The sequence below is a fragment of the Hemitrygon akajei genome, chromosome 1, assembly GCF_048418815.1.
Source record: "Hemitrygon akajei chromosome 1, sHemAka1.3, whole genome shotgun sequence".
Taxonomy (NCBI): Eukaryota; Metazoa; Chordata; class Chondrichthyes; order Myliobatiformes; family Dasyatidae; genus Hemitrygon; species Hemitrygon akajei.
Window position 1 is genome coordinate 193,294,876 of NC_133124.1, and position 27,004 is coordinate 193,321,879.

Sequence of the window (27,004 nt, forward strand, 5' to 3'; positions counted from 1 at the left end):
GTGCGAGGCCCCTTGGGTAAGAGTGACCATAATATGGTGGAATTCTTCATTAAGATGGAGAGTGACATAGTTAATTCAGAAACAAAGGATCTGAACTTAAAGAAGGGTAACTTTGAAGGTATGAGACGTGAATTAGCTAAGATAGACTGGCAAATGATACTTAAAGGGTTGACGGTGGATATGCAATGGCAAGCATTTAAAGATCGCATGGATGAACTACAACAATTGTTCATCCCAGTTTTGCAAAAGAATAAACCAGGGAAGGTAGTGCACCCATGGCTGACAAGGGAAATTAGGGATAGTATCAAGTCCAAAGAAGAAACATATAAATTAGCAAAAAAAAGCGGCACACCTGAGGACTGGGTGAGGACCAGAGACCAGCAGAGGAGACCAGCAGAGGAGGACCAGCAGAGGACCAGCAGAGGACCAGACCAGCAGAGGAGGACAAAGGGCTTAATTAGGAAAGGGAAAAATGATTATGAGAGAAAGCTGGCAGGAAGCATAAAAACTGACTGTAAAAGCTTTTATAGATACGTGAAAAGAAAAAGATTGGTTAAGACAAATGTACGTACTTTATAGTCAGAAACAGGTGAATTGATCATAGGGAACAAAGACATGGCAGACCAATTGAATAACTACTTTGGTTCTGTCTTCACTAAGGAGGACATAAATAATCTTCTGGAAATAGTAAGGGACCGAGGGTCTAGTGAGATGGAGGAACTGAGGGAAATGTATGTTAGTAGGGAAGTGGTGTTAGGTAAATTGAAAGGATTAAAGGCAGATAAATCCCCAGGGCCAGATGGTCTGCATCCCAGAGTGCTTAAGGAAGTAGCCCAAGAAATAGTTGATGCACTAGTGATAATTTTTCAAAACTCCTTAGATTCTGGATTAGTTCCTGCGGATTGGAGGGTGGCTAATGTAACCCCACTTTTTAAAAAAGGAGGGAGAGAGAAACCGGGGAATTATAGACCGGTTAGTCTGACATCGATGGTGGGGAAAATGCTAGAGTCGGTTATCAAAGATGTGATAACAGCACATTTGGAAAGAGGTGAAATCATCGGACAAAGTCAGCATGGATTTGTGAAAGGAAAATCATGTCTGACGAATCTTATAGAATTTTTTGAAGATGTAACTAGTAGAGTGGATAGGGGAGAGCCAGTGGATGTGGTATATTTAAATTTTCAAAAGGCTTTTGACAAGGTCCCACACTGGAGATTAGTGTGCAAACTTAAAGCACACGGTATTGGGGGTATGGTATTGATGTGGATAGAGAATTGGTTGGCAGACAGGAAGCAAAGAGTGGGAGTAAACGGGACCTTTTCAGAATGGCAGGCAGTAACTCGTGGGGTACCACAAGGCTCAGTGCTGGGACCCCAGTTGTTTGCAATATATATTAATGATTTAGACGAGGGAATTAAATGCAGCATCTCCAAGTTTGCGGATGACACGAAGCTGGGCGGCAGTGTTAGCTGTGAGGGGGATGCTAAGAGGATGCAGGGTGACTTGGATAGGTTAGGTGAGTGGGCAAATTCATGGCAGATGCAATTTAATGTGGATAAATGTGAGGTTATCCACTTTGGTTGCAAGAACAGGGAAACAGATTATTATCTGAACAGTGGCCGATTAGGAAAAGGGGAGATGCAATGAGACCTGGGTGTCATTGTACACCAGTCATTGAAGGTGGGCATGCAGGTACAGCAGGCTGTAAAAAAGGCAAATGGTATGTTGGCATTCATAGCAAAAGGATTTGAGTACAGGAGCAGGGAGATTCTACTGCAGTTGTACAAGGCCTTGGTGAGACTGCACCTAGAATATTGTGTGCAGTTTTGGTCCCCTAATCTGAGGAAAGACATTCTTGCCATAGAGGGAGTACAGAGACGGTTCACCAGATTGATTCCTGGGATGGCAGGACTTTCATATGAAGAAAGACTGGATCGACTAGGCTTATACTTACTGGAATTTAGAAGATTGAGGGGGGATTTTACTGAAACGTATAAAATTCTAAAGGGATTGGACAGGCTAGATGCAGGAAGATTGTTTCCAATGTTGGGGAAGTCCAGAATGAGGGGTCACAGTTTAAGGATAAAGGGGAAGTCTTTTAGGACCGAGATGAGGAAAAACTTCTTCACACAGAGAGTGGTGAATCTGTGGAATTCTCTGCCACAGGAAACAGTTGAGGCCGGTTCATTGGCTATATTTAAGAGGAAGTTAGATATGGCCCTTGTGGCTAAAGGGATCAGGGGGTATGGAGAGAAAGCAGGTACACGGTTCTGAGTTGGATGATCAGCCATGATCATACTGAATGGCGGTGCAGGCTTGAAGGGCCGAATGGCCTACTCCTGCACCTATTTTCTATGTTTCTAGCCAGTCCCTTGACCTACTGAGTTTGACTGATCATCAAATACCTTTTTACCATATATACTTAATGTACCCTAACCCTTTTATTTGTTTCAAATTCCCATAAACTACTGCCCAGATTCAACCACACATCTGCATAACTAGGCAATTCACAGCGGCCGATTAGCTTCCCAACGCACGTGTTCAAGATGTGGGAGGAAACTTAAGCACATGGGGAAAACCTGACAGTCACAAGCAGAATAGATAAACTCCACACGATATTTCATGCCTGGTTTTAATTGCCTTCTTCACAATCAAAAGGAAGCAACAAGCCAGGAGCAAGCACGCATGATCAGGGGTAAACAAAACCCATGAACGATGAAAGAAGTGACGAAAAATTGGGCTTCAATGTTCCGCGCATCTCCAGCAATCTAGCACATTCTCACTAGATTCTATTGACTCTTCAGCTTCCGAATTTAAAGGTAGGAGTTCTCTCTACCGAAGAGCAGCTTCTATACACTGGGAAAATGGCAACAAGTGGCATTTCTGTAATAGTAGAACATCACCAAGGCGTATTATCAAGCAAAACATGACACTGAACCACTAAGGAAGATAGGGCAATTTGGTCAGTTTCAATGAATTTATGAAGGGGAAAGAGTTTGGAAGGCAGAGAGATTTTCCATAGCTGCAGGATGAATGAACAGAGGCCATTATTGGAGCAACGCAGGCACTTGGATGGGCCGCAGGGCTGGAGGAGGTTTCAGACTTAAAATGATGCTATGCCACAGACGGGTTTGAAATCAAGAATAATAACCTTGAAATGAAGGTGCTTTTCAAGCAGAGTTTACCATGGGAGAGTGTTGACAAGCATGATAGACAGAAGGGAAAGTGTGAGTTAGCGCATGGGCAAAAGATTGTCAGATGACCAAATTTACAGAGATGGAACTAGAAAATCAATGAGAAGAGCTTTGACATATTCAGGCCCATGATGAAAGGCATGAACTGCACAATCATCCATAGAATTAGAGGATCATATTCTGGAAACAGGCTCTTCGGTCCAATGATTTCTATTGATCATCAACCAACATTAATGCCAATCTTACATTAGTCTCTTCTTTTAAATTTTCTCTATATTATCATTATCCCTCCCAGATTCGACCACTCCGCTACACACTATAAGCAATTTACAGTGGCCAATTAACCTACCAATCTGTACACTTTTGAGATGTGAGAGGAAACTGATGTACCCAGAAGAAATGCCTGCAGTCATCGATTGCTAAGGTCACAATTGCACCCAGATCTCTGCAGCTGCAAAGTGCATCATGGCGCACACTAATCTCACTTACCCTCTCTCCAGATACTGCCTGACACGCTGTGAATTTGCCCCTTTCTCTCTTTTATTTGCGATTTCCAGCTTGAGCTGCATTTTGCTTTCAGAAGTAACTGTTAAGCAGAGGAGAATTTTTGCAGGTCGATAAGCTCGGGGCAGGATTCTTGATTACATTGCCTTACAGCACCAACTGCAGAATCCTGCATCCCATGCTAAGTAAATGGTGCCGCAGTAAAACAAAGTTTGGGAGAATAAAGCGAGTTGTATACACAGGTGTTTCATGCAAAGTGTAGTAAGGATTCCATCAGCTGGTGAGTAGTGAAAGATTGATTGTGCTGGTGTGTTGGATTGCAGTTTCCCTGACAGACACTGCTCAGAGCTATTTACGTCACACGCTGATACAGTGGACCCTAGCCTCTCGCTGCCCACTGCTGTTTGTTTTACTTGTCATGCTTAATTTCACAGTGAAGAAAGTAAAACCTGCTTCAGCATTTTTCCCCTACTCTACCCTCAGGGAGATTTCAATGCCTTTGTCAAATGATGGAAAAGGCAAGCAGCTTTTATATCGCCTTTCGCTTCACTTGCTTTTACAAGCAGCTTTGGAAAACTTCTCCCAGAATGAGCACCCTTTTTAAATCGCATAAAATGAAGAGGATTTTAAACAAAATTTTTTTTAAACTACGAGACTTTCAGTTGATATTTCTTGGAATTATTGAGACATAGCGTTGTAGTGAATTTCATGTTAATCCATGCGGTTGCTTAACTCTTCCCACCAAAAATCGTAACTGTGTCCTCCCCCCACTAGGGATAGTGGGGATAGTCATTTGCAGGTATCATGCAAATCTCTTCAATTTCATAGGCATGAAAGCATCAAGATGCATCAGAAGTAGATATCGGACGGCTTCTGGTAATGGACAGTTCATTTATTGTATCCATGGGGGGGTAGGAAAGGAGATCTTTAACTTCTTTTGACTGTCCTCATCATCAGAAGTGAAGATTGGGTCTCTCTTTCGAAGGCGTGTTACCCCACTTGCAGCTACAAAGAAGGAAGATTCTTGACAAAGTCACCATCTGCAGTTACTTCTTATCCCCTCAATGACAGACCAAATAGGAACAATGTGGCCCTTGATGAACTCAGCAGAGAGGAGGGACTGAATCTGGAGACCTCTAGCCTTTAGTGAGCATTTCATGCAGAATGTTTTTATTTAACATTGTTTTTAGCAGGATTTTGGATTTCAGATTGCAGTTTAGAACATAGTCATGTACACAAGGGTGCATTGAAATTCTTTACTCATGAGAAGCTCGCAAAGTATACAGTATACCTAGTATTTATATATTTATTTGTTTGTTTATATATTTATTCTTTTTGAGGTACAACATAGACAGGCCCTTCCGGCCCTTCTAGCTGCACTGTCCATCGATCCCCCGATTTAATCTTAGCCTGATCATGGGACAATTTACAATGACCAATTATGACCATAAGACCATAATACATAGGCGCAGAATTAGGCCATCCGGCCTATCGAGTCTGCTCCGCCATTCAATCATGGCTGATCATTTTTTCTATCTCATCCTCAACCGCAGTTCCTGGCCTTCTCCTCGTAACCTTTGATGCCATGTCCAATCAAAAGCCTATCAATCTCTGCCTTAAATAGACCTAACAATCTGGCCTCCACAGCTAAATGTGGCAACAAATTCACCACCAACTAATTAACCAACCAACTGTGAGAGGAAACTAGCTACCCGCAGGACGTCCATGCAGTCACGGGGAGAACGTACAAATTCCTTACTGGCAGTGATGTTCTATGAGTGAAAAAGCAGTGAATTAGTGGAGCTTATTGTAGAGCAAACTGAGGTAGTGCAAAAAGAAATGCTGAGGAGTCAACAATTGAAGAGGTAGTATTAAGGGTTCAAGAAAACAACAGTACCATCAGAAACAGCTTATGAAAGAGATGCATGATGTTAATTCATCACTAGCTGCAGCTTTCCTGTGGCAAACTTAGATTAGAAGCTTGTTGATTCTTAAGAGGAACTGGATAGGATGATGCCCCTTATTCCCAGTTCAGTGAATGTTCTTGGATGCTTTCCCACACTTTCCCAGATCCACCAGAGGATACTTGCACCTGTTTGTAATCAGCCACCCAATGATTTCTGCTCTAATCCAATTCAAAGGCAAGCCTAAACCAGGAGACAGACCACCAAAACAAGCACTTAGAAAAGGGAAATCTTTGAATTAAATCACTTCCTGGTAGACTAGCCTAAATGGGCTGGAGACTATTTTATCAAATCTGGATTTCCTTTATGAATCAAATAATTCAGGGAGGTCTTACAGTATTGCTGGGCAGAATAGAATTCTGGGAGTATCCTGGGAGTGAAAGTTAAATTCCTTATGTTGCCTGAAACATCATTTTGTTTCATAGAAGAAAAATATCCAGGATTGCAAAATGAGTCACGGCATGCAGGTTGGGGGAACTGCAGTGTTATTTTTTTATACTGCATATATGTAGTTATTTCTCAAAACCTGGACATAGCTTGCAAGACCAGCATTTATTGCCCATCCCTGACAGTTCTTGAGAAGATCATGGTGAACTGCCTTCTTGAACTCTTACATTCTGTGTGGTGAAGGTGCCCTCTGACTGCTGCTGGAGAGGGAGCAGCAGGACTTAGGTGCAGGGACTTCAAAGCCATGGTGATATATATCTACCACTGGGTGGGGTGGTGTTTTGGAGGAGAATCCATGGTATTCTCTCTACATGAACATCTTGGCTTCTTGGTGGTAGAGACCATGAGTTTGGAAGGCACTGTCAGAGTGGCCTAGGCATGTTCGTGGCAGATTCTGCAGCTACTGTGTACTAGTCCTGAGATGAGTGTGGGTGGAGCAACAACACTTTACACTGTAACCTGTATCAGCAAATTGATGAATTTTCTTGCCCCCTGTTATTCCTTCACAGTGATGGTAAAAAAATGACTGTTCCTCTCAACGAAACACCACAGCACTGGGAATTAGCAGGATACATCAGAGAGAATCTGAAACACACATTTCCACCATAAGGTCAAGAAATGTTCAGCCCCTTCCCGATAGGAAGAACCATGACAAATGTATTGGCCCAACAAACCCCCACCAGATGTTTACGGGAAGCTCATGCAGAGATTTCTAGTGATAATTGGAAATGTTATGAATGAGCAATGGAGCAGTTTCCCCTTTTACAGATGGTAGCTTAATTACATCAACCTTACCACTTCTACCATATGCCTAAACCACCCTCATATCATGCCATCCTCTGCATGATATACAGTACTGTGCATAAATCTTAGGCATGTATATATAGCTACGGTTCCTAAGACTTTTGAACAGTACTGTAGTAATTTTATATACTGTACTGTACTGTTGCTGAAAAAGAAATATCAACACATTTCATAGCATGTGTGAGTGATGATAAACCTGGGTGCCTTTTGTGGACTGAGAGTGGGAAGGGGGCAGGGAAAGGGGAATCATTGTTGGGAAAAGGGAAGGGGAGGGAGAGGGAAGCACCAGATGGACATTCTGTAATGATCAGTAAACCAATTGTTTGGAATCAAGTGGCCTTGCCTGCAGTCTTAGGCTAGGTGAGTCTGTACCCATGCCACCCCTCGCCCCTGGCACTCCTTTACTGCCACCTATCCCACACACCTCCTGCAGTGCTCTACCCTCGCCATTGCCAACCTCCTTTGCTCCCCCCAGATTTACAAACTCACTTTCTGCTCCATGTTGACAAATAGAGTACTGTGCAAATGTCTTAGGCACCCTAGCTTTATATATGTGCCTAAGACTTTTGCACACTACTGTATATCCCAACACAGCAGGCAGTTTGCACACCCCCTAATAAGCTGAGTGACTTTTCACCTCTGGTGAGGAGTAGATGTCAGTTAGTCTCTCTTCTGTTCAGTAATACCATGGACATCCTATGTAGTCTAGTCTAATCCTTAGTTCCCAAGAAATCTATGAATCTTAAATGTAACCATATTTAATAGCTACAACTATCTGGGATACAGCAGTTAGGAATATGGGGTCTGAGCCTGTTTTTTTTAATCGCAAATAGATAACCACTGATCTGAACAACTGCATCATATGCAAACATACATCTATAAATTTTATATATCAATGTCCCACAGAGCAAATATAGGATCTAGCAGATACCTGTAACATGCTGTGCAACCCTTGTTTGAGATCTCACCTCTCTCATTATGTCACTGGGGTATCAGCCAAATCTCTGGAGTGAGATTTACACAGTGGACCTCCTCCAGACCTTCAGAGCGATGCCACCTGAACTCCAGCTTGTTCAAGATTCAACATCCTTTAATGTGATTTCCAGCACACACAGGAAATGATAAAGTATTGGTGGTTGGGGTCATGGAGGGGTGGGGTAGTGGATGTTGGGGTTATGGAGGGGTGGGGTTGTGGGTTGAGGTGTTAGTCACTCTTACTGCTTGGACAAAGTAACTGCTTTGATCTGGTGGCCCTGGTGTGAATGCTGTATTGCCTCCTCCCAGATGGGAATGAGACAAATAGACCACGAACGGTGTCAATGGTATCCTTCATGATGTTATTGTCCCTTTGCTGGCACCTTTCTCTGTATATGTCCTTGATTACAGGACGGCTGGTGCCAGTGATGTATTGGGCAGATTTGACTACCCACTGTAGAGCCTTCCTGCCCGCCACCATGTAGTTTCCGTGCCAAGCAGTGACACAGTTTGTTAGAATGTTCTCTACTGCGCGCTTGTAAAATGATGTGAGCATAAATGTGCTTCTTTGGGTCCCTCAGAAAGTAAAGGCATTGATAAGCTTTCTGGATTGTGTACTGTATATGTATTCTGGGACCATGAGAGGTTTTGTGGGATGTGCATTCCCAAGAGTTTGAAACTGCTTGCAGTTTCTTCTGCTGATTGAAAGAGGGGTGTGTGTTGTGCAAGTTCCCCTGAAGTCAATAACCATCTCACTTGTCATATTGACATTGAGAAAGAGGTTATTTGCCTGACACCAGGTGTCAATTTCTTCCATCTCTTCTCTATATGCCATCTCCTCATTGTTGTTGATGAGTCCCACCACTATCATGTCATCATCGAACTTGACAATGTAATCTTACTCCAAGCTGAAAGTCCATCCCATCTACTCTGTGACTGCACTCAAATATAATTCATCTCTGGGTGGCTGAGGGTGCGTGAAAGATGGAACATAAGCATAATGGTATTTCTTTTAGCTCACAATTTGTTACCGTTGCTGAGCAATTTGCATGCATCTGCTGGCCTGCTTACTCCGTTTCAGTGTTGACTACTCATTTTTCCTGCATGCTTTGGAAATTTTAATGTGCTCCTTTTATTTTCAAATGAAGGAAGAGAGTCTATCAAAATATTTTTAACAATGAAGGTTAGTTTTTTGGAGAATGAGACCAGGGTGTTAATAATGTGAAAAGAGGGAACAGCAGAGAGCAGTCTATCTGACTTCACAGCAGAAGACACTCAGAGCATCCCTATGATATATAGTCAGTAATCCAGGGTTAAAAGGAAAGAGAAGCAGAAGTCATTATGATTCAAGGAAAGGTACAGGTTAAACAAATGGGACTGAAAGCAGACGTCTCCTGAATTGACAGCCTGCAAGTTAAGGTCCCACAAGAAATAGATGGAGAGATTTGTTTTTTAATTTATTTATTTCGAGATAAAGCTTGCAATAGGCCCAATGAACCGTACCACCCAACAACCCACTTACTTAACCCTAGCCTAATCACAGGACCATTTTGCAATGACCATTTAACCTACTAATTGGTACATCTTTGCATCGTGGGAGGAAAATGGAGTGCCTAAAGGAAACCCACACGATCACAGGAATAATGTAGAAACTCGTCACAGATGGCACCAGAAATAAACTCCAAACTCCGATCGCCCCGAGCTGTAATCACGCTAACCACTACACCACCATGGTGCCTTAGATAGCAGATGCCGCGGTCATGATTGTCAAAAGATCACCAATATCAGTACTGATTCCGGCTGCCACTGAAGGGATTAAACACTCCTTTTCAAGAGGGCGTCAGGTCAAATGCAGGAAACTGTTGGTCAGTTTGTCAAGCATTTAGCATTAGGGAAAGGATGGAATCCAATTTTAGTAAAGGAGCAGCAATTACAAGATATGAAACAAATCAATAAGTGTAAATATGTCTCTATCAAAGGGATGTTGCATTTGATTTCATTGGATGGAGAACTGAGAACCAGATTATGTGCTTGAACTATCAAAATGTGGTTGATACAACACATTATCGATCCAGATAAAAGTTCATGGCATTGGACGTAATGTATTTTTTTTGGGTAGAAAACTGACAAGCCAACAGGAAAGGGCTTTTGGATGAATGGGTCATTTTAAGATTGTTAATCTGCAACTAATGAAGTTCCACTTGGCAGTTAGACTCTAATATGAGGAAGCCTGGGGTTATCTAATTTGGTAGAAAGAATAAAAACATCAGATTTTTTAAAGGAAAGAAACTACAGAATGCAGCTGTACAAGAGCCATTACAACTTTGCACGTTGGTACATGTAATCAGGAAGGCAAAAGGAATATTGGACAGAGGGTGCAGTATACAACTTGGACAAAGGCAGATCTTGTTACAACTGTTCAGTGCCACATTCAGGATTCTATTTTCAGTTGTGGCCTTCTTTAAGAAGGGTATACTTGGACCGGAGAAAATTCACCAGTTGATTTCTTGGATGAAAGGTAACTTTCATCAAACATACAAGATTCTCAGAGACAACACATACAAAATGCTGGAGGAACTCATCAGATCTGGCAGCATCTATGGAGTGGAATAAAGAGTCAATGTTTTGGGCCAAGGCCATTGATCAGGTCTTTAATATGGATTTCCAGCATCTGCAGAATTTATTGTGTTTAACATTTTGAGGGGAAGTGCTCACAGAATATTCTTCAGCTGACCTAGGAACACAGGCACATGGTTCCCTGAAAGTGCAACACAGATATACATGGTAGGAAAGAAGATGTTTGGCAGCTTGCCTTCATCAGACAGAACATTGCATACAGGAGGAGGGACATAATCATACATGCCATTGGTGAGACCACACTTGGAACGTTGTTTGCAGTTCTGGTTGCCTTCCTATAGGAAATATGTCTTCGAGCTAGAAAAGGTGAGGAAAAGTTATACAAGATTGTTACTGGGACTTGAAGGTTTGAGGTATAAGGAGAGGTTAGATAGACTGGGTCTTATTTTATCTGGAGCTTAGAAGGCTGAGATATGACCTTACAGAGTATTTTTTTTTTAAAATGAGGGACATAGATAAGGTGGTTGGTTAGTCTTTTCCATGGGTAACTGAATCTAAAACTAGAGGATATAGATTCATGGTGTGTGGCATCCGTTAGTCTCGCGAGACCGTGGATCTGCACCTGGAAAGTCTTGCTTCAGGAGTGTCCTCTCCAGGGCGCAGGCCTGGGTAAGCTTGTATGGAAGATCGGCAGTTGCCCATGCAGCAAGTCTCCCCTCTCCATGCCACTGATGTTGTCCAAGGGAAGGGCAAGGGCCGATACAGCTTGGCACCAGTGTCATCGCAGGAGTTGCCAGAATGAGGTTGAAGGCAACGCCGGACTGCCTTAGGGACTCCAGCTCCAGATTTGACCTCAGGGTTTACTCTCTAAGCCTTTCCTATGAGTGGGTATAGCCGCAAGGCAGCAGAGGTTTGAAATCAGAGTTTTCCCTCTCCTCTCTTAGATGGATGGCCTTCCCAGGCTGACGAGCTCCATTTGCCTGATGGATCTACCCTTTAGGCTGTAAAGGAAAGATTTTAAGGCACCGGTGGGGCAACTTTTTCATGAAAAGTATGGTTAGCATATGTAAAGAGTTACTAGCTGAAACAGTAGATGTGGCTGCAGTTACAATGTTAAAGATACTTGGACAGGTACGTGGATAGAAAAAGCCAAGAGGGATATGGACCAAATGGAGTAACTTGGTTGTCATGGACGATGGGCTGAAGGACCTATTTCTGTATTGTTTGACTCTCTGACTCTCTCTCCCTATCACCAACTGTGCAGTAAAGTTGTTGCATGTAATGTTCAGTAAATATCTGCATTTGCTTCACTTGGATTAGTTAGTTAATTTGTTTGCAGTTTGGCAGGTGTACTTAAAATACCTCATCCAGATTCACCCGAAAACCTGTATTGTGGTTACCATGGAGAATGTTCCTTATGAAGCAGCTGTAGATAACAAGAAGAAATTTTCCTAAATCATGTTTTCACTGTCTGTCAAATGCTTTGGCACATTCCAGAGTTATGAATGATGCCACATAAATGCAAACTTTTTTTCATCTGTTGACAAAGCAAAAAGAGTAAATCTAAAAACTATGCATTTTTACCAGTCTTTAATCCAACTTAATTGTTCACATGTCATCACTAACCGCAAACTTGCAGCCTAAGTAGTTTATAATCATTATCTGAAATGAGAGATCGTGCAGCTGGCTTAATGTGCCTCCTCTGCTATCAGCTATCTTACATACTAACTTATAACTTCATTGTGAGTTTATTTCCATGAAAGTGGTAGTTTATGACACAGGACGTGCTATAATGCTGGGTGATATTCACAAGAAATTACGAACGGCTGCAACATAGTTGCTATAAAATTTATTTAAGGTGAATATGTGCAAAGGCCTATGTTCTGATTTAATTCTTTGTAGGAGAGGAGTGTTCCTTTAAAAGCACCATTGAGACTCTCTCCCCCTTTTGATAAGAGTCTGTGATGGTATTCAAAGATCTGTCCTTCTTTTGCTTGCTTATCCTGCTCATTATAGTCATTATCCCAAAAGTATACCTCATTGCATCATCTGCAAGAGTTTGTTGCATTTGTTACTGGAAAGTTATGACTAGCACTGAAGCTCGTAGGGACATACTAGAAAGGAAGGAAAGGTGATACTTATTACAAACTTCCACTGCATTGATTGCTTCCAGTGGACAGAACTACATGCAAGTGAGGCTGCAGGCCAGGCAGAAGAATGTATATTCAGGGGATAAGTGACTCCTTAAAAGTCTTCATCCCAGCTACTGTATATCCACAATACTTCTGAAGTCCTTTTAAGTTTCTTTTAACAATTTCCATTTCTTTTGTGTCTACATCTAATTTTCATCAGGGACATCCGATCCTCCTCTACCTGCGTCTTCTGGAAGACCCACTTGCTTCTTCCTACAATGGTTTCCCGCTTTGAACACCTTCTGATTCCTGTCTGAATGGTCATGCCCTGAAGTGCTTCTGATTTGGCTTCACTTATTTCCTCCAAAGTAGAATAGAGATCACAGACCTGTTGAGTGGTGTCTGAAAAACAGCCTTGCACTCAGTGTCAGTAAGAGCAAGGAATTTATTGTGGAAGGGAAGTCAAGGGAACATACAACAGTCCTCACTGAGGGGTCAGGCAATGCAAAAGGTGTTCACTTTTAAGTTCCTGGATGTCAACATCTCTGAAGATCTATCCTGGGTCCAACATACTGATGTGTTGTGTTGTTCCTTTTCACGTCTTGTGGCGCATCGGACAACAATTTTGCCTTTTCTGTAGCATATGACTGTCTTTTACGAGGCCAAGTTGCTAGCTTGACACTCAACCAGCACGGATAGAAAGCATGCAAGGAGATGACGAAATTCAAACTCAAATGTATTGATGTAATTACAAAGAAAGAACGCCAGCGGCTATATTTCATTATGAGTTTGAAGAGATTTGGTATGCCTACAAAGACGCCAAAAATTTCTACAGATATACCGTGGAAAACATTCTATCTGGTTGCATGATTGTCTGCTATGGAAGGGCCACTGCACAGGATTAGAAAGAGCTACGTAAAGTTGAAAACTCAACCAGCTCTGTCATGTGCACTACCCTCCCCAGCACTGAGGACATCTTCAAAAGGTGATGCTTCAAGAAGGTGGCATCTATCCCTAAAGATCCCCATCACCCAGGACATGCTCTCTTCTCATTGCTACAATCAGGGAGAAGGTACGGGAGCCTGAAGACACATACTAATTGTTTTAGAAACAGTTTCTCCCCTCCACCATCAGATTTCTGAATGGGCAATAAGCCAATACATTAACACTACCTCACTATTTTTGCTCTCTTTTTACAAATCTTATTTTATTATTTTTTAAAATATATTTCTCCTGACAATTTACAGTATTGGGTGGATAGGTGGAGCTATGTCTCTACCAAAGGAGGTGTAAAGCACTCCTTCCCTCTGTTAACCTGCAAGTCACCCTTGGGCAAAGGGTAGCACCTGCTTATCCGCCCCGATCAGGGTCACATGGAAGCTATGGGATGGTTGTATGAGCAGCTGGTGCATATCACAAGTCCTGGTTATGTGACCACTGGCAATCTCTGAAGAGTATTGATATTGGCCGGGGTCACCCATCTTGTAAAGACACTACCCAGCAGAAGACAATGGCAAACAGCTTCTGGAGAAAAATGTGCCAAGAATAATCATGGTCATGAGACCATGATCGCTTACGTCATACGACACAGCACTTAATAATGACACTGGGCATTTTAATGTGTTTTTGTATTTAAAGATTTTTATTTTTAATATACCGTGCTGCTGTCGCAAAGCAACAAATTTCATGACATATCACTGCCGAATGTCAGTGATACTAAACCAGGTTCTGATTCTGTCCTCCCTACAGAACAGTCATGGCAAGATCTCTTTGCTCCAGTAAGCCTTGCTGAGCCTGCCACTGAGGAAATGATCTTCTGTGTCAGAAAATGTTCTGTTGCCAAGATGGAGTGTTTCAAATATGCATGAAAATGATCGCTGCTGCATTTAAGGACATTATCCACTTAAGTCCTGGAACTGAATATGGAAGGAAACTATTTCTCCCACTGCATGGATGTTTGAGTGAGTTATTGAAAGATTTCAACTCTTCCAATCTTTCAGCAAAGTTATTTATCCTTTTGAGTCTACAATAACCACACTTCCTGGCAGCGAATTCCTGACGGAGTTTATGGTGGGGGTGGTGGGAGGAGGGACGAGAAATCATTGGTACAATCAGACTATTGATGCAACTAATGAACTTAAAAGTGTGTACCACATTTAATACAATAGCAGTGCAGTCATCACTACTTTATAAATTCATTGATTTCTTCTTAAAATTTAGCATCTGATTTAAACAGAAGTCACCCAGGCAATGAGCCTTGCCACAAAATGTCAGTCAGTCCATTTTGACTGATTCATTGAGTTCCTCTAACTGTTTTATTTATTTTTTTTACTCCAGATTCCAACATCTGCATTCTCTTGTGTCTCTGAAAGCATTTACATTTAGACGTCAAATGTCAGCATCCCTTGACTTGATCTGATGCCAGTGGAGGCGCAATTTTTTCATTTATAAGCTGCTTTTGCACCAGCCAATTCCAACACTAAATACATGGTCTTGACTTGGCATATCAGTGGGCACTAACCTGTTCTAATTGGCCTTCTCAGGAGTCTCTGGAAAACTGCCAAATATAATCTGAAACTCAACTTATTGTGTTGTCTCCCAGGAACCATAAGGCAAGGTATAAAGTTTAGCAGAGAATCTCAGGCTGTTTTCATGAAGATTAAGAGGAGCATTGGGAACAGGATAAGAGTAGAAAATGACTCTCCGTGTATTTGCCACTGAAGATGTCTTTAGAATATCATTGCAACCACTATTCAAATCAGTTGTCTTCCAGGGCTAACATTGTTTCCATCAGCAGAAGGTGATAGCAGATGAACTAAATTATTTTAAAGTTGATTTAAAATTTCATCGATATCTGTCAAAAGTAACGTGGAAAATTGCATTGGGGCAAAGGCACCCAGATTTCCAAGTCTCTGTCCTGATGGCTTCAGCGCTGACTCTTCAGCACAGGCAGTTCAAGAGACAGGGGCAATCAAAGACTTCCACCATGGACTGTCAGTGCCACCTAAGGACTGGTTGGTTCAACTGATGCCTTTTGAAAGGAATTCTGAAAATGCTGCAGCTTGTGTGGTCGAGAAAAGCAACAACATCTCCAACATTCCTTCAACAAACTGATATCCCACCAAGGTCCCTTTCTCAATCTCTTCCCATCTACAGCACTCTCACCACTTCCTCTTTTTGTGCTCCCTACGAGGGAGGATACTCACAGTGACGTTCAGGAAGAAGCAGCCTATCCACTGCTCTCAGTGTTATTCCCTGCAGCACTGGTACACTGTGGTTGCAACCAATGCTGCCTACAATGAAATTAGTCCCCAAGAGTAATCTGACGGCATCTTCCAAAGCTGCGATCTCATCCATCTGGAGCGGCAAGGGCAACAACGGGAGGAGAACACTGCTGCCTGCACCTTCCCCTCCCAGTCACACAACTTAGCGACTCAGAAATATAGAGGGAGTCCTTCATTGTAATTGTGTCCAAGCCTTGGAACTCCATCCACGAAACCACTGTGGGAGCACCTTCACCCAAAGGATGGCAGCTGTTCAAGAACATGACTTACTATCACCTTCTCAAGGGTAATTAGGAAATGGACAGTATATGAAGCCTCTGCCACTGTGATGTATGTTGGCCTCCGTTAGTCTCGATAGACCATGGATTTGTGCCTTGGAAAGTTTCCAGGGCGCAAGCCTGGGCAAAGTTGTATGGAAGACCAGCAGTTGCCCAAGCTGCAAGTCTCCCCTCTTCACATCACCGATGCTGTCCAAGGGACGGGCATTAGGACCCATACAGCTTGACACTGGTGTCATCGCAGAGCAATGTGTGGTTAAGTGCCTTGCTCAAGGACACACACTCAGCCTCAGCCAAGGCTCAAACTAGCGACCTGCAGATCACTAGACGAATTCCTTAACCACTTGGCTACGCGCCAACACGCCACTGTGATACTCCCTCCATTAAAGAACATAAGAAATAAGTTTGGTCATAGACTCTTACAACAAAGTAATAGGCCCTTCTGCTCAACTTCTCCATTCATGCCTACCAATATTCTTCTCTAATCTACTCCATTTTGTCCTCTTTCAGTCCATATCCCTCTAAACATTTCCTATCCATGTACCTATCCAAACCCCTTTTCAATTATGTTTATTTACCTGTCTCAACCACTTTTACTGCCAGAGCATTCACTATCTGGTTGAGAAAAAACACCCCTCAGATTTCTCCTGCAACTTAAATCTGCGTCCTCTAGTTGTTGATTCCCCAAATCTGGGGGGAAAAGGCTATGCACCTTAAGATCTCTATAAGATCATCCCTCATTATCCAACATTCCATCCAAAGGTATTCCAATCTGTCCAATCCCTGTCCGTTAAGTCCCCGGAACACCCTTGTAAATCTGCTCTGCAATAATTCCAGCTTAAAAGCATTGTTTCTATAACAGGGTGATCAAAAGTGAAAGCCAAATGTGACCTCATTGGTGTCTTGCACAACACTAGTGATTGCCCAACATGCTTTTAGAAAAGAGACTACGGTAGTTATCACAGTGATACATTTCAGTGCAATAGATCATTGTGGTTCTTCTAGATTCTAATGTCTGCCTAATCCTCAATGGAAGAGCTTACATCATTCTTCCTTGTATACCTCTCCGTCACGCCCAAGGTCTACTAGGTATGGCAACAGCAGGACTGGAGGAGGCCAGCAGTTCAATCACGGCTGCTCTGTAATTTTCCTTCCTTTGCAACATACCTCAATATTTTTGGCTTTAAGCATTAATCAACCTATTTTGTCTGGGCAATTCCACTTGTCCTCAGTGTTTGCAACCTTTTGGTGGAGGGACATCAAATTTCTGCTGGCCAGTAGAACATGGTAGCCGGTCTATTCATCAAGCATAGTCCCTTTCCCAAAGTTACCCTGACTACAAGCTGAAAATGCTGCAGTGCAAATACAATCAAATCAACATCTTTTTAAATCTTCCAATCAGAAATTCTTTTGTATTTTTATACCGTTGCTCCTTCTATTACAGGCTTTCACGTTTCAACAGCTGTTTTATTCCAAGCTACAGTCTATCGCTGAGCAATGAGATTGTTTAGTGTACCTCAAAGCAGGTCAGTTGACAAACAGAGCAGTTACTCACTATGCTGTGATTAAAAACAGAGAGAGCCCTAATACCACTGTAACATTGCTGTAAAGCTCTGCTTTCTTAATTAAAAAAATATAATGACCCTTCCCACCCATTTTATAGATCATTTAGAAATTACAAAACAAAAAAAGCAAATATTTCCTTTAGAGCTTTGAATGCCAGGGAAATTATGCATTGAAGATGGGTTTGTGTACATGCGCTTGTTTGACTGTGAATGTGGGTGTTTGTCTTCTGTTTAAATATAAATATCTCTGTTAATTGTATCTGAGAATGTGTGGTATATTTGCACATTTTTGAACCACGTTTGAGGCAAAGTACAATAAATGTTTGAGGCAAGTACCATAACAACATTCAAAAGGCATTTGGATAAAGACATGGGTCAGATGGATTTAGCGAGATATGGGCCAAATGCGGGCAAATGATGGGCACTGTGGTTAGCATGAAGGTTGAACCAAAGGGCCTGTTTACTTGCTGTATTAGTCTATGATTCTGTGACTCTATATGTGTGTAGAAGTCCACATGATACACAAATGTGCATGTGTGTTTATATGGGTGTGTGATCATGTATGTCTGTACTAGGAGAAAATTTTGTCTACATGTGTGTCTGCCTGCATGTTGGCACATACACATGCATGCTTCAGCTGTTGTATCAAAGCTCAAAGGCAGTAAATGCAATAAGTTCTTCTTATCTCTGAAGGAAAATGAAGCAAGCATCTTACAACACTAAGATGGTGCCAGTGAACAATGCTACAAGGGACTACTTTCTCCAGATTGTACAAGGGGACTGTTTCTTTCATTTCTTTTTCTTCTAAACGTGGTTCTAGAACTGCTGGAGCCTGCAATCTACAGTTTAATGCTGTGCTTTTGGGCTGATTTAGCGATCTGGAGCTTTGCTGTCTCTGACAAGGTTCTGGGAGGTCAATAAGCTTAGAGATGCGGCGTGAGCTCATGATTTACTCTACTTCTCACTGATATCGCCAATTAAAGCTTTGAGGAAGATTGAAACATCAAGGCAAGAGTGTTCAGTGCTGACTACCAGCCACTCGCTCGCTGCTGTCAGAAGAAGGCGTCTGCATGCGACAGTCCCGCTCTCTCTCACTCACTGCTTCTAAGGGAAGACCCCTGTGTTTGAATGGTCTCTCTCTGTCCCTCGCTGATGTTAGCGGATGTTACCAAAGTTCTGTGTCCCTGGTTTGTGAATTACACTAATGAACACTGAGCTGAATGGAATGTGGGTTTTTAGATTTGAATTTTGATTTCTGTGCTTTCGTCTTTCTTTCTTGTTGCATTTGCGTGATTTGTTTTCTTTTGCTGCGCGTGTAGGGGTTGACGCTCTTTCTGCTGTTTGTGCAATTTTGTCTTTTTTTGTGCAGGGGTTTGATGCTTTTCTTTGGACGGGTTCCATGGTTTTATGGCTGTCTGTGGAGAAGATGAGTCTCAGGGTTGTATACTGCAAACATACTTTGATAATAAATGTACTTTGAATCCTTTGATCTCTGCATATAAGCATCCAGGAAGTAATAAACAGTGGCTCCCTCCAGTGGAAACTTTAACAAAGTTTTACATGGCAGTTGAACACATTCTCAATTGTTTGGGACTTGAGCAGGACCATAACTGGCTTTGAATGAGGTGGGTGCCCCATCGTTTGTAATTCATTTTGTTCAGGAAGTTGGACAAGCTGGGGCTGTATGCACTGGGATCAGAGCTGACCCATGTTAGGGAAAGGGCAGCTGACATCAGGAGCAGGTTGGCTAATGTCAGCGTGATGAAGAACCAGTAAAACTGGGGTCCGTTGCCTTTTCTTTCCCAGTAAATTTTCACCAGGGATTATTGTAGGAGCTCACTCTGCTGGCACATATCCCAAGCTATCACACGGTGCTCAAAGCTCAACATGAGTTCACTGTCTTTGCGGGGATCTCGCTACACGTTGAACCCACTCTCCAGCCAGACACAGAATTCACTGCCCTGGTGTAGAGTTCGCTGCCTGCTTGTGGAATTCATTGCTCTGGCATTAAGCCCATTGACCCAATATAATACCCTGGAACAGATCTTGCACCATATAAACAAGTTTATTCTGTAACAACTGAAGACAGAAAATCAATTGCACTTCAGTACTCGGATGGAAACTGTTCTATGTGAAACTGCACTGCACAGATCAGGGTAGTTCAAAGTTTTATCACTGGTTTATGCTAAGTTAAATAATTTAAACCGGTAAAAAAGTACAATTGTTCTCAATGCTCCTAGGATACACAGGGAGGATTTCAAATGTAATCTCCACTATTCCTGACCAGGTGAAAATGGGTGAACATTTATTTCATCGAGACAGACCACGGAATAGGCCTTTCCAGCCCATCGAGGTACACCGCTCTGCAAACCCCAGTACTCCCGATTTAACCCTGAACTAATCACAGGACAATTTGCAATGACCAATTATCCTATCTTTCAACCAGAGGACCTGGAGAAAACCCACACATTCCATGGGGTGGACGGACAGACTCATCACAGATGATGTAAGAATTGAACTCTGAACTCCGACACCCTGAGTTGTATGAGCTTCGCACTAGCCATTAAGCATCTGTGGTGCCTTGTGCGTCTGTGCCAGTAAGGGGGGGGGGGGGGGAGGGGTGTGTGTGTGTGTGTGTGTGTGTGTGTGTGTGTGTGTGTGTGTGTGTGTGTGTGTGTGTGTGTGTGTGTGTGTGTGTGTGTGTGTGTGTGTGTGTGTGTGTGTGTGTGTGTGTGTGTGTGTGTGTGTGTAACTTAATTCTTATGGTCTAATTGGACTGCCCTGGCATGAGATAGATTAATGTACCAGGGCCTGTGCAATTATAATCTGCTACAACATATATGAGTTTTGTAGAATAAATATATAAATAATGAGAACAAATGTAAAGATTCTCCTCATTTCTTCCAGCATGCATAACCAACATACATTTTATATTTACTTCCCTGATGTGGTGCTAGGTTTGCTGATCTTTGTTGCTGGTTAACCAAAACACAGTGCAACAGGACAAGAGTAAGTCACTCAGCCTCCTGAACCATTCAATATGATCTGCCCCTGGGATAAATTTGTTGTAAGTCACCCAGAACCAGTAGAAAAGACTGCCAAATTACAAGCCTGAATCTGGTTCAGCCCACCTTGACTTTCTGCAATCTTCTGCACTATTTTCTCAAACATGCTACCAGAAGCAGATCTATCCCTCGAAACCTGGGGTGAGCAAAATGCCACCAGGAATTTCCTCTGTAATTGCTCTGTTTTGAAAGACTCTGAGAAAGCTATATAAACAAAGGCTGGATTTATAGTTCCAAGGACACTCAAAAATATTTTTAGGTCCTCAGCAAAGTTTGCCTTTGAAAAATTCCTAATCCTTTCCAATTAATCTGTTTATTTTTTTTAAATAAATGTTACTCATATAAATTTGGTTGCATACTGTTAGTGCATTGACACTTCAATTCAAAATAGTTATTGTTATACATCTATTTTCAGCCACTGAAATCAAAATTGCCTTAGTTAACTCTCCAGCTGTAACAGAAATATTTCTGTGCAAAATGTTTAAAAAAATGATTTGATAAAATGCCGCCCAATTGCATGGCCATGGCATATTTTGCATTTGGTAACTTGGATATGATTAGCGTGGAAAATTGTGAAAATCCACTTGTCAAAGCGTTGGTCAGATATGGAGACATTTTCTGACTGACTTTGCCCAAAGTAGAACCTCTGTCCAACAATCTTCTTCTTTCACTCCACCAAGCACATGGCAATAAATAGTTTAATTTTGTACCTGTTTAATTTACAACCATTCACACACACACACACACAAATGTGAATCTGTTAATAATTATTTATCAGTGTTCCAAATCTGGTCAAGATAAACATGATATACACAGACCATTACAGAAATCAGGCTGTCCATTCTGATAAAGACATACAGCATTCTTCCCATTGCATGTATGTTTGCACCATTGCATACTTAGTCGGGACACTTATGATACATATCACCTCCAGAGACAATCTCCTCTGTTGAAATGAGAAGGTTTCCTGTTAGTTAAATTTAAATGCTATGTTTAGACTGGCATTAATTCACATGATGAAGTGCAGCTTTTCCACTGTCTTGCTGCTGAAGCGAAAGAGTCGTTCACAGTTTTAAACAGTGCCACTTGAAAAGCGTGTCTTTGGGCTGTAACACTAACAGATAATGAGACGGATATAGTTTCTTCAGTATACCGGCTAACCTGCAAGTTTATGTCGTGAGTTGATGACAACTTTAACAACTCACAACACTGCTAGCAATGTCATCAAATAAAGCCACGTGTAATGAGATATTTCCAATGTGTTCAGGTGTTGGATTTAAGGTCATTTAGATGGCGAGAGATGTAGAAAATGAGGGGGGGGGGGGGCAGAAAAACTGACTTCCTTATTTTCAGAGTTTATATGTTAAAGGTAGTTGGCCAGATAAAATATGATTATCATCCAGGGACCTATATCTTTACGAGGTTGTGCCCTTAGGAGAGGGCTAGTGACAAAGCTGGTGCTGAATTTGTAATTGAATACTAACTACAAAACTGTGCTTATTCGACAGTAAGTGTTCAGAAGCCAAAAATAACAAGCATTTATTTGTGTATTTTGCAAATGCCCAATAAATTACCCCAGCCTCTTCGTTATATTGGCTAACCAAAAATAAACAACAATTTCCCCTTTAAGACATAACAGGGTCCTATGATTGCTAGAACAAAATGGAAAAATATTAAACAGTTTAACTATTTCCACAACCCAGTAGGGGGACTGAGCTGACAACCAAAAATTCCAGAGCCATTCATGTTGTTAATGAATTTCAATTAAAAATTCATTATTGCATATAATTTCAAGTTTATTTCTCTTTTGACAGTTTTCTACTTTCTGCAACAAAACCTTTGGACTGTTATTAGACTATGAATTTGCTGCTTTCTGGCAAATCACCTCATGATTAAACTTTTTGGGTGCTCAGAGATTTTGGGGAGGGAGGGGCACTGGAGATGGTGTAGAGGATGATATGTTCCTTCCTCAATAAGCGGTGACTGCTGTCAAGATCAAGAACTTTGCCTGTTTTTCTCCCTTCCCACTGATGTGCCCCAACTATCAGTCCAACTGAAAATCGCACCTTCGGTCATTGTGTCTCAAGGAGTTCATAAAATCCACTCAATGTAATTCCTTTCAGAACTACTTAATGTGTGCCACGTTTCCAGGGAAACGACTACAAGTGACAGGCCAATAAAAAGCTTCAGTAATGATGCTGCATAGGAAGCAGTGGGAATATAATCCTGCTTTGATAAAACTGTGATGGACAGCTGCCAATTAAGAACAAGCATAACTCTAACATAGAAATAAAAGCCATGCAATTCACAGAGAACGAGCAGAATAATATGGAGAGGTCCTACACTAATAATGTAATCAAAAGCTTCAGAATATGAAAACTTTGATGACATTGCTATCTTGACATTCCTGCAAATACAGTACCTACAATTGTAGTTCATTACTTTTAATTTTAATTTGCTTGGGTTAGGTTGAAATACCATTATAATAACACCTTTAAAGCACCTCTGATGAAATATGGGATTAGCACTGAAAGCTGCGAAGTGCAACACTGAGGAATCTGCATTGACAGCAACATCTGTATCATGGATCGACTCACTTTGGCTTCTATTAAGCAACCAAGGGGGAAAAAAAGGGCAAACAGGGAAAGTGGCCAGATTTTCTCCTGACCAACATGTGTGACATCTGTTCGCAGGCTTTCGTTTTGAAGCTTGGGCTCATCGGGTTCTGTCAGGTATACAAGTTACTCTGAATCCGAATAAGAACAATATGGAATCGAACATCTTTGTTTCCTTAGGGTTTTGTCAAGAAAGAAGGGAGGGGGAGGTGTGGAGGAGCTGGTAACGTCCCAGAAAACAATGCTTGATTTCCATCTCACAGCTGAAGTATGCAATACTTGGAAGTTGGGAGAGAGGAAGTTTTGTAGCACAAACTATTAAAGAAAACCTAGGGTTAATGTTTTCTTTTAGAGCTCTAAGGCTGGATAAACCATGCGGGGCCAGTATTTGACAGCTCTGTTCTCATTATAACTTTTCCACATCCCATCAAAAGTAATAGCTTAACCCCTCACATTGATTTTCGCTGACAGAGATGTACCCTCCCTGACAAGCCAGATGTCTGAAGCAAATTTTTTGAATGAAACAGACAAAATAGAATGAACATTTTGAAAAGTACCAGGCTGAAAAGAGAGAAAAAAATAATCTCTGTGTGTGTGTGTGTGTGTGTGTGTGTGTGTGTGTGTTACAGAAAAGCTGTTAACCATTTCAGGGCAGAACTGGTATCTGGGCAACCACTTGCCCCAGCCCTCTCTCTAACCCTTTCGATCTTGGTAAAAGCAGGGAAAATTTTCCAGCTGAGCTTCCCTCACACTTTGTTTAGTGTCTGAAATTTATCGTACATTAGCACAGTTTCAAAACATCTGAATTTAAGGAAGGAGAAGAGAATTGGGAGCATACACCAGACTGCGGGTCTGTCCTGGGTTTACAGCTTCCAGGATATCCTTTTGTACTTGTAAGCATACTTTAGATCCACAATTTAAAATTGGTAAGCAGCTACTTGAAAACTTGGCAAAGAAAAGTTCACCCTGAGTTCTTTCTTAAACAAACTTCACCAGGAACAGATGAAACTTTAGAGATCAGAGAGTCATGCAGTCATATAGAGATTCAGCATGGGAGAAGACTCTTGGGCCCACCGAGTCTACACTGACCATTTTCTGCTCATTTACTCTAATCCCGCATTCATCCCACTTTTCACTCTCCTTGCATCCCATCAACTTCCCTCAAGTTCTACCACTCACCTCCACAATGGGAGCAATTTGCAGTCGCCAATCAAAGTACCAACCCGCACATCTCTGGGACGTGGCAGAAAGCCTGAGCATTCAGAGGAAAGTCACGCGGTCGAAGGAAGAACATGCAAACTGCACAGAGACAGCACCAGAAGTCAGGGTTGAATCTGAGTCACTGGTGTTGTAAGGCGGCATCTCTACCATCTGTCATTTCTGCGTTTCCACTTAAAAGTTACCCCTTCCCTTACTGGATTTAAGCAAGTAATTTTGTGAAGAGCAAGCATTTTTGCTTTAACATCTGGGACCTCAGATAGATGACAGTGAAAAGATCGTGTTACCTTGCGAGCTTGTGGAGAGGGTGGAATTAGGATTTGGGAAGACGATGCACAAGTCATTGTCAAGGGGGAACTTGTCGCACTTTAGCATATCAGGCCACGGGAAGCCAAAGAATTCCATGACAGGTGTGCAGGCATCTCGGACTGCTGTGCAGAGTGAGCGGCACGGGTAGATGGGTCTGTCCAGGCAGATGGGCGCGTAGAGCGAGCACAGGAAGAGCTGTGTGCTGGGGTGGCAGTTCTTGTTGAGCAGTGGCACCCAGCTGCTGGCCTGCTGCTGCACCTCTTCCATGGTCTCATGGTCCAGCAGGTTGGGCAAACTCATCTTGTGATAGCCTACATTGTTGCAGAGTCTCAGGGCAAAAGGAATGTCCACACAGTGTGGTGGCTTGATGTAAGCGCGGCTGTCGGCTTGCCAACTGGATTCTTCCTCCTCCATCGCAGCACAGAAGGCAAAGAGTCCCATGCTCAGTGTAAGAAGCACAGTGCAAAAGTTCCAGCAAGTTTTGCCTGAAATCCCTCTCTCGCCCATTTTCCTCTGGCTTCTTTGTTACTGGCAGAACCCTGTGCGTAGGTGTCAATATTACTTTTCCTTGCTTTGCACCACTGCTGGACTTTATCTCTGATCTGTGAGCAACAGTCTTTAACAGAAAGCAGCAGTGATTGTTTGATTTTAATACGTCTCTGCTTTAGAAACAGGAAAGCCTTGAAGATATCAGTACCTGTCTCTGCTTTTTCATTATCCAGGCCAGCCAGGCACTTTCTTCCACTTTTAATTCACCTTTCAGTCTTCAGTGCTTGAAATGTGCATAAGGAATGCTGATTTATAAAGCTTGCTCCACTGATGTCAGCATCCAGCTTCTAGCCACAGGCTTGTACTGCTTTCAATGTGCAGCTTTCTGTCTTCAGCACAGACTATGAGCCTCACAGACCAACCAATCAGCCCGTGGCCGTCCCCTATTACACTCCTCTGGAAGTGTCAATTACAGCTTTTATTTACCAATCAGCTTTTTGTAGGTGAAATGACAGGCACCCCACCTCCCCCACCCCACCACTATTCACCACCCACTCCCCTCTTGTCCACGACCCCAGCTCCCAAGCTTTCATTTCATCCTTCAAAAGAAAAGTGAGCTAGTGTGGAACAATTGTGGTAAAAACATATACCGTATATATCACAACCCAAGTGCTTTCTGAAAACTCTTGTGTGCCAGCAGTGATTCTTAAATGTGTAGCATTGTTTCAGTGAATTTTAGTTTAACTTGCCTGAAGACCTGTTTGTGTTTGCCCAATGACCTACTTGTCAGCTTTAGATCAATTTCATAAATTTAGCAAAAGAGAAACAGCCCACCCCCAGACTCTTGGGCCTTACGTGAGATCTTTTCAAACTGCAATTGTTATGCCCACCCCTCTCAGGGAAATTGGGAGAGAGGGATAAGGAATCAGCACATAAGTTTATTGCTGGCAAAACCTCAACAAAACTTTTCAAACTATTCACGAGTGCGTACACACACACACACACACACACACACACACACACACACACACACACACACACACACACACACACACACACACACACACACACACACACACACACACACACACACACACACACACACACACACACACACACACACACACACACACACACACACACACACACCAGGATTTATTATTTATTCCAGGAAGGCAATTAGAAAAAATAAATCCCTCTTTGCTTCACCTTCGCAACTGTCTTGATAAAGGATGTGCATGAAGGTATGGATATCTAACCAATCACTTGGTAGAAGGCTAATGGACTTTGGACTTTTTTAATAACATTCTGCTAATGGTGCTTTACAGTTTGAAATGCATATGTTCACTGTTTTGAATGAAACACTATCTACCACATTCAGATCTTAAATGGTTGAAAGAATAGTCACAATTAAATCGAACCACTGCCAGGATTTCGATGAATGGCAACATTCCTCATCTTTGTGCCCCTCCTTCTTTGCCGAGGCTGTGTAAATGTGCCTGGTTCTGGAAGGAGGTGGATGATTAGATCATGGAGAAATCAATTGCTTCATCTCAGAGTGCGCAAGATCTTAGCCATTAAACA

General features: G+C 42.2%; 1 protein-coding gene across 1 annotated transcript in view; it reads right to left on the reverse strand.

The window, feature by feature from the left end:
* The window catches only part of LOC140734359 (secreted frizzled-related protein 1-like), a 152,103-nt gene extending 126,274 nt beyond the window's left edge, over window positions 1-25,829 (reverse strand). The window contains exon 1 of the mRNA XM_073058227.1: window positions 24,910-25,829. Coding sequence (XP_072914328.1) covers window positions 24,910-25,438 — 529 coding nt within the window. The 5' untranslated portion in view covers window positions 25,439-25,829. The remainder of the gene's footprint in view (window positions 1-24,909) is intronic.
* Between the last annotated feature and the right edge of the window lie 1,175 nt (window positions 25,830-27,004).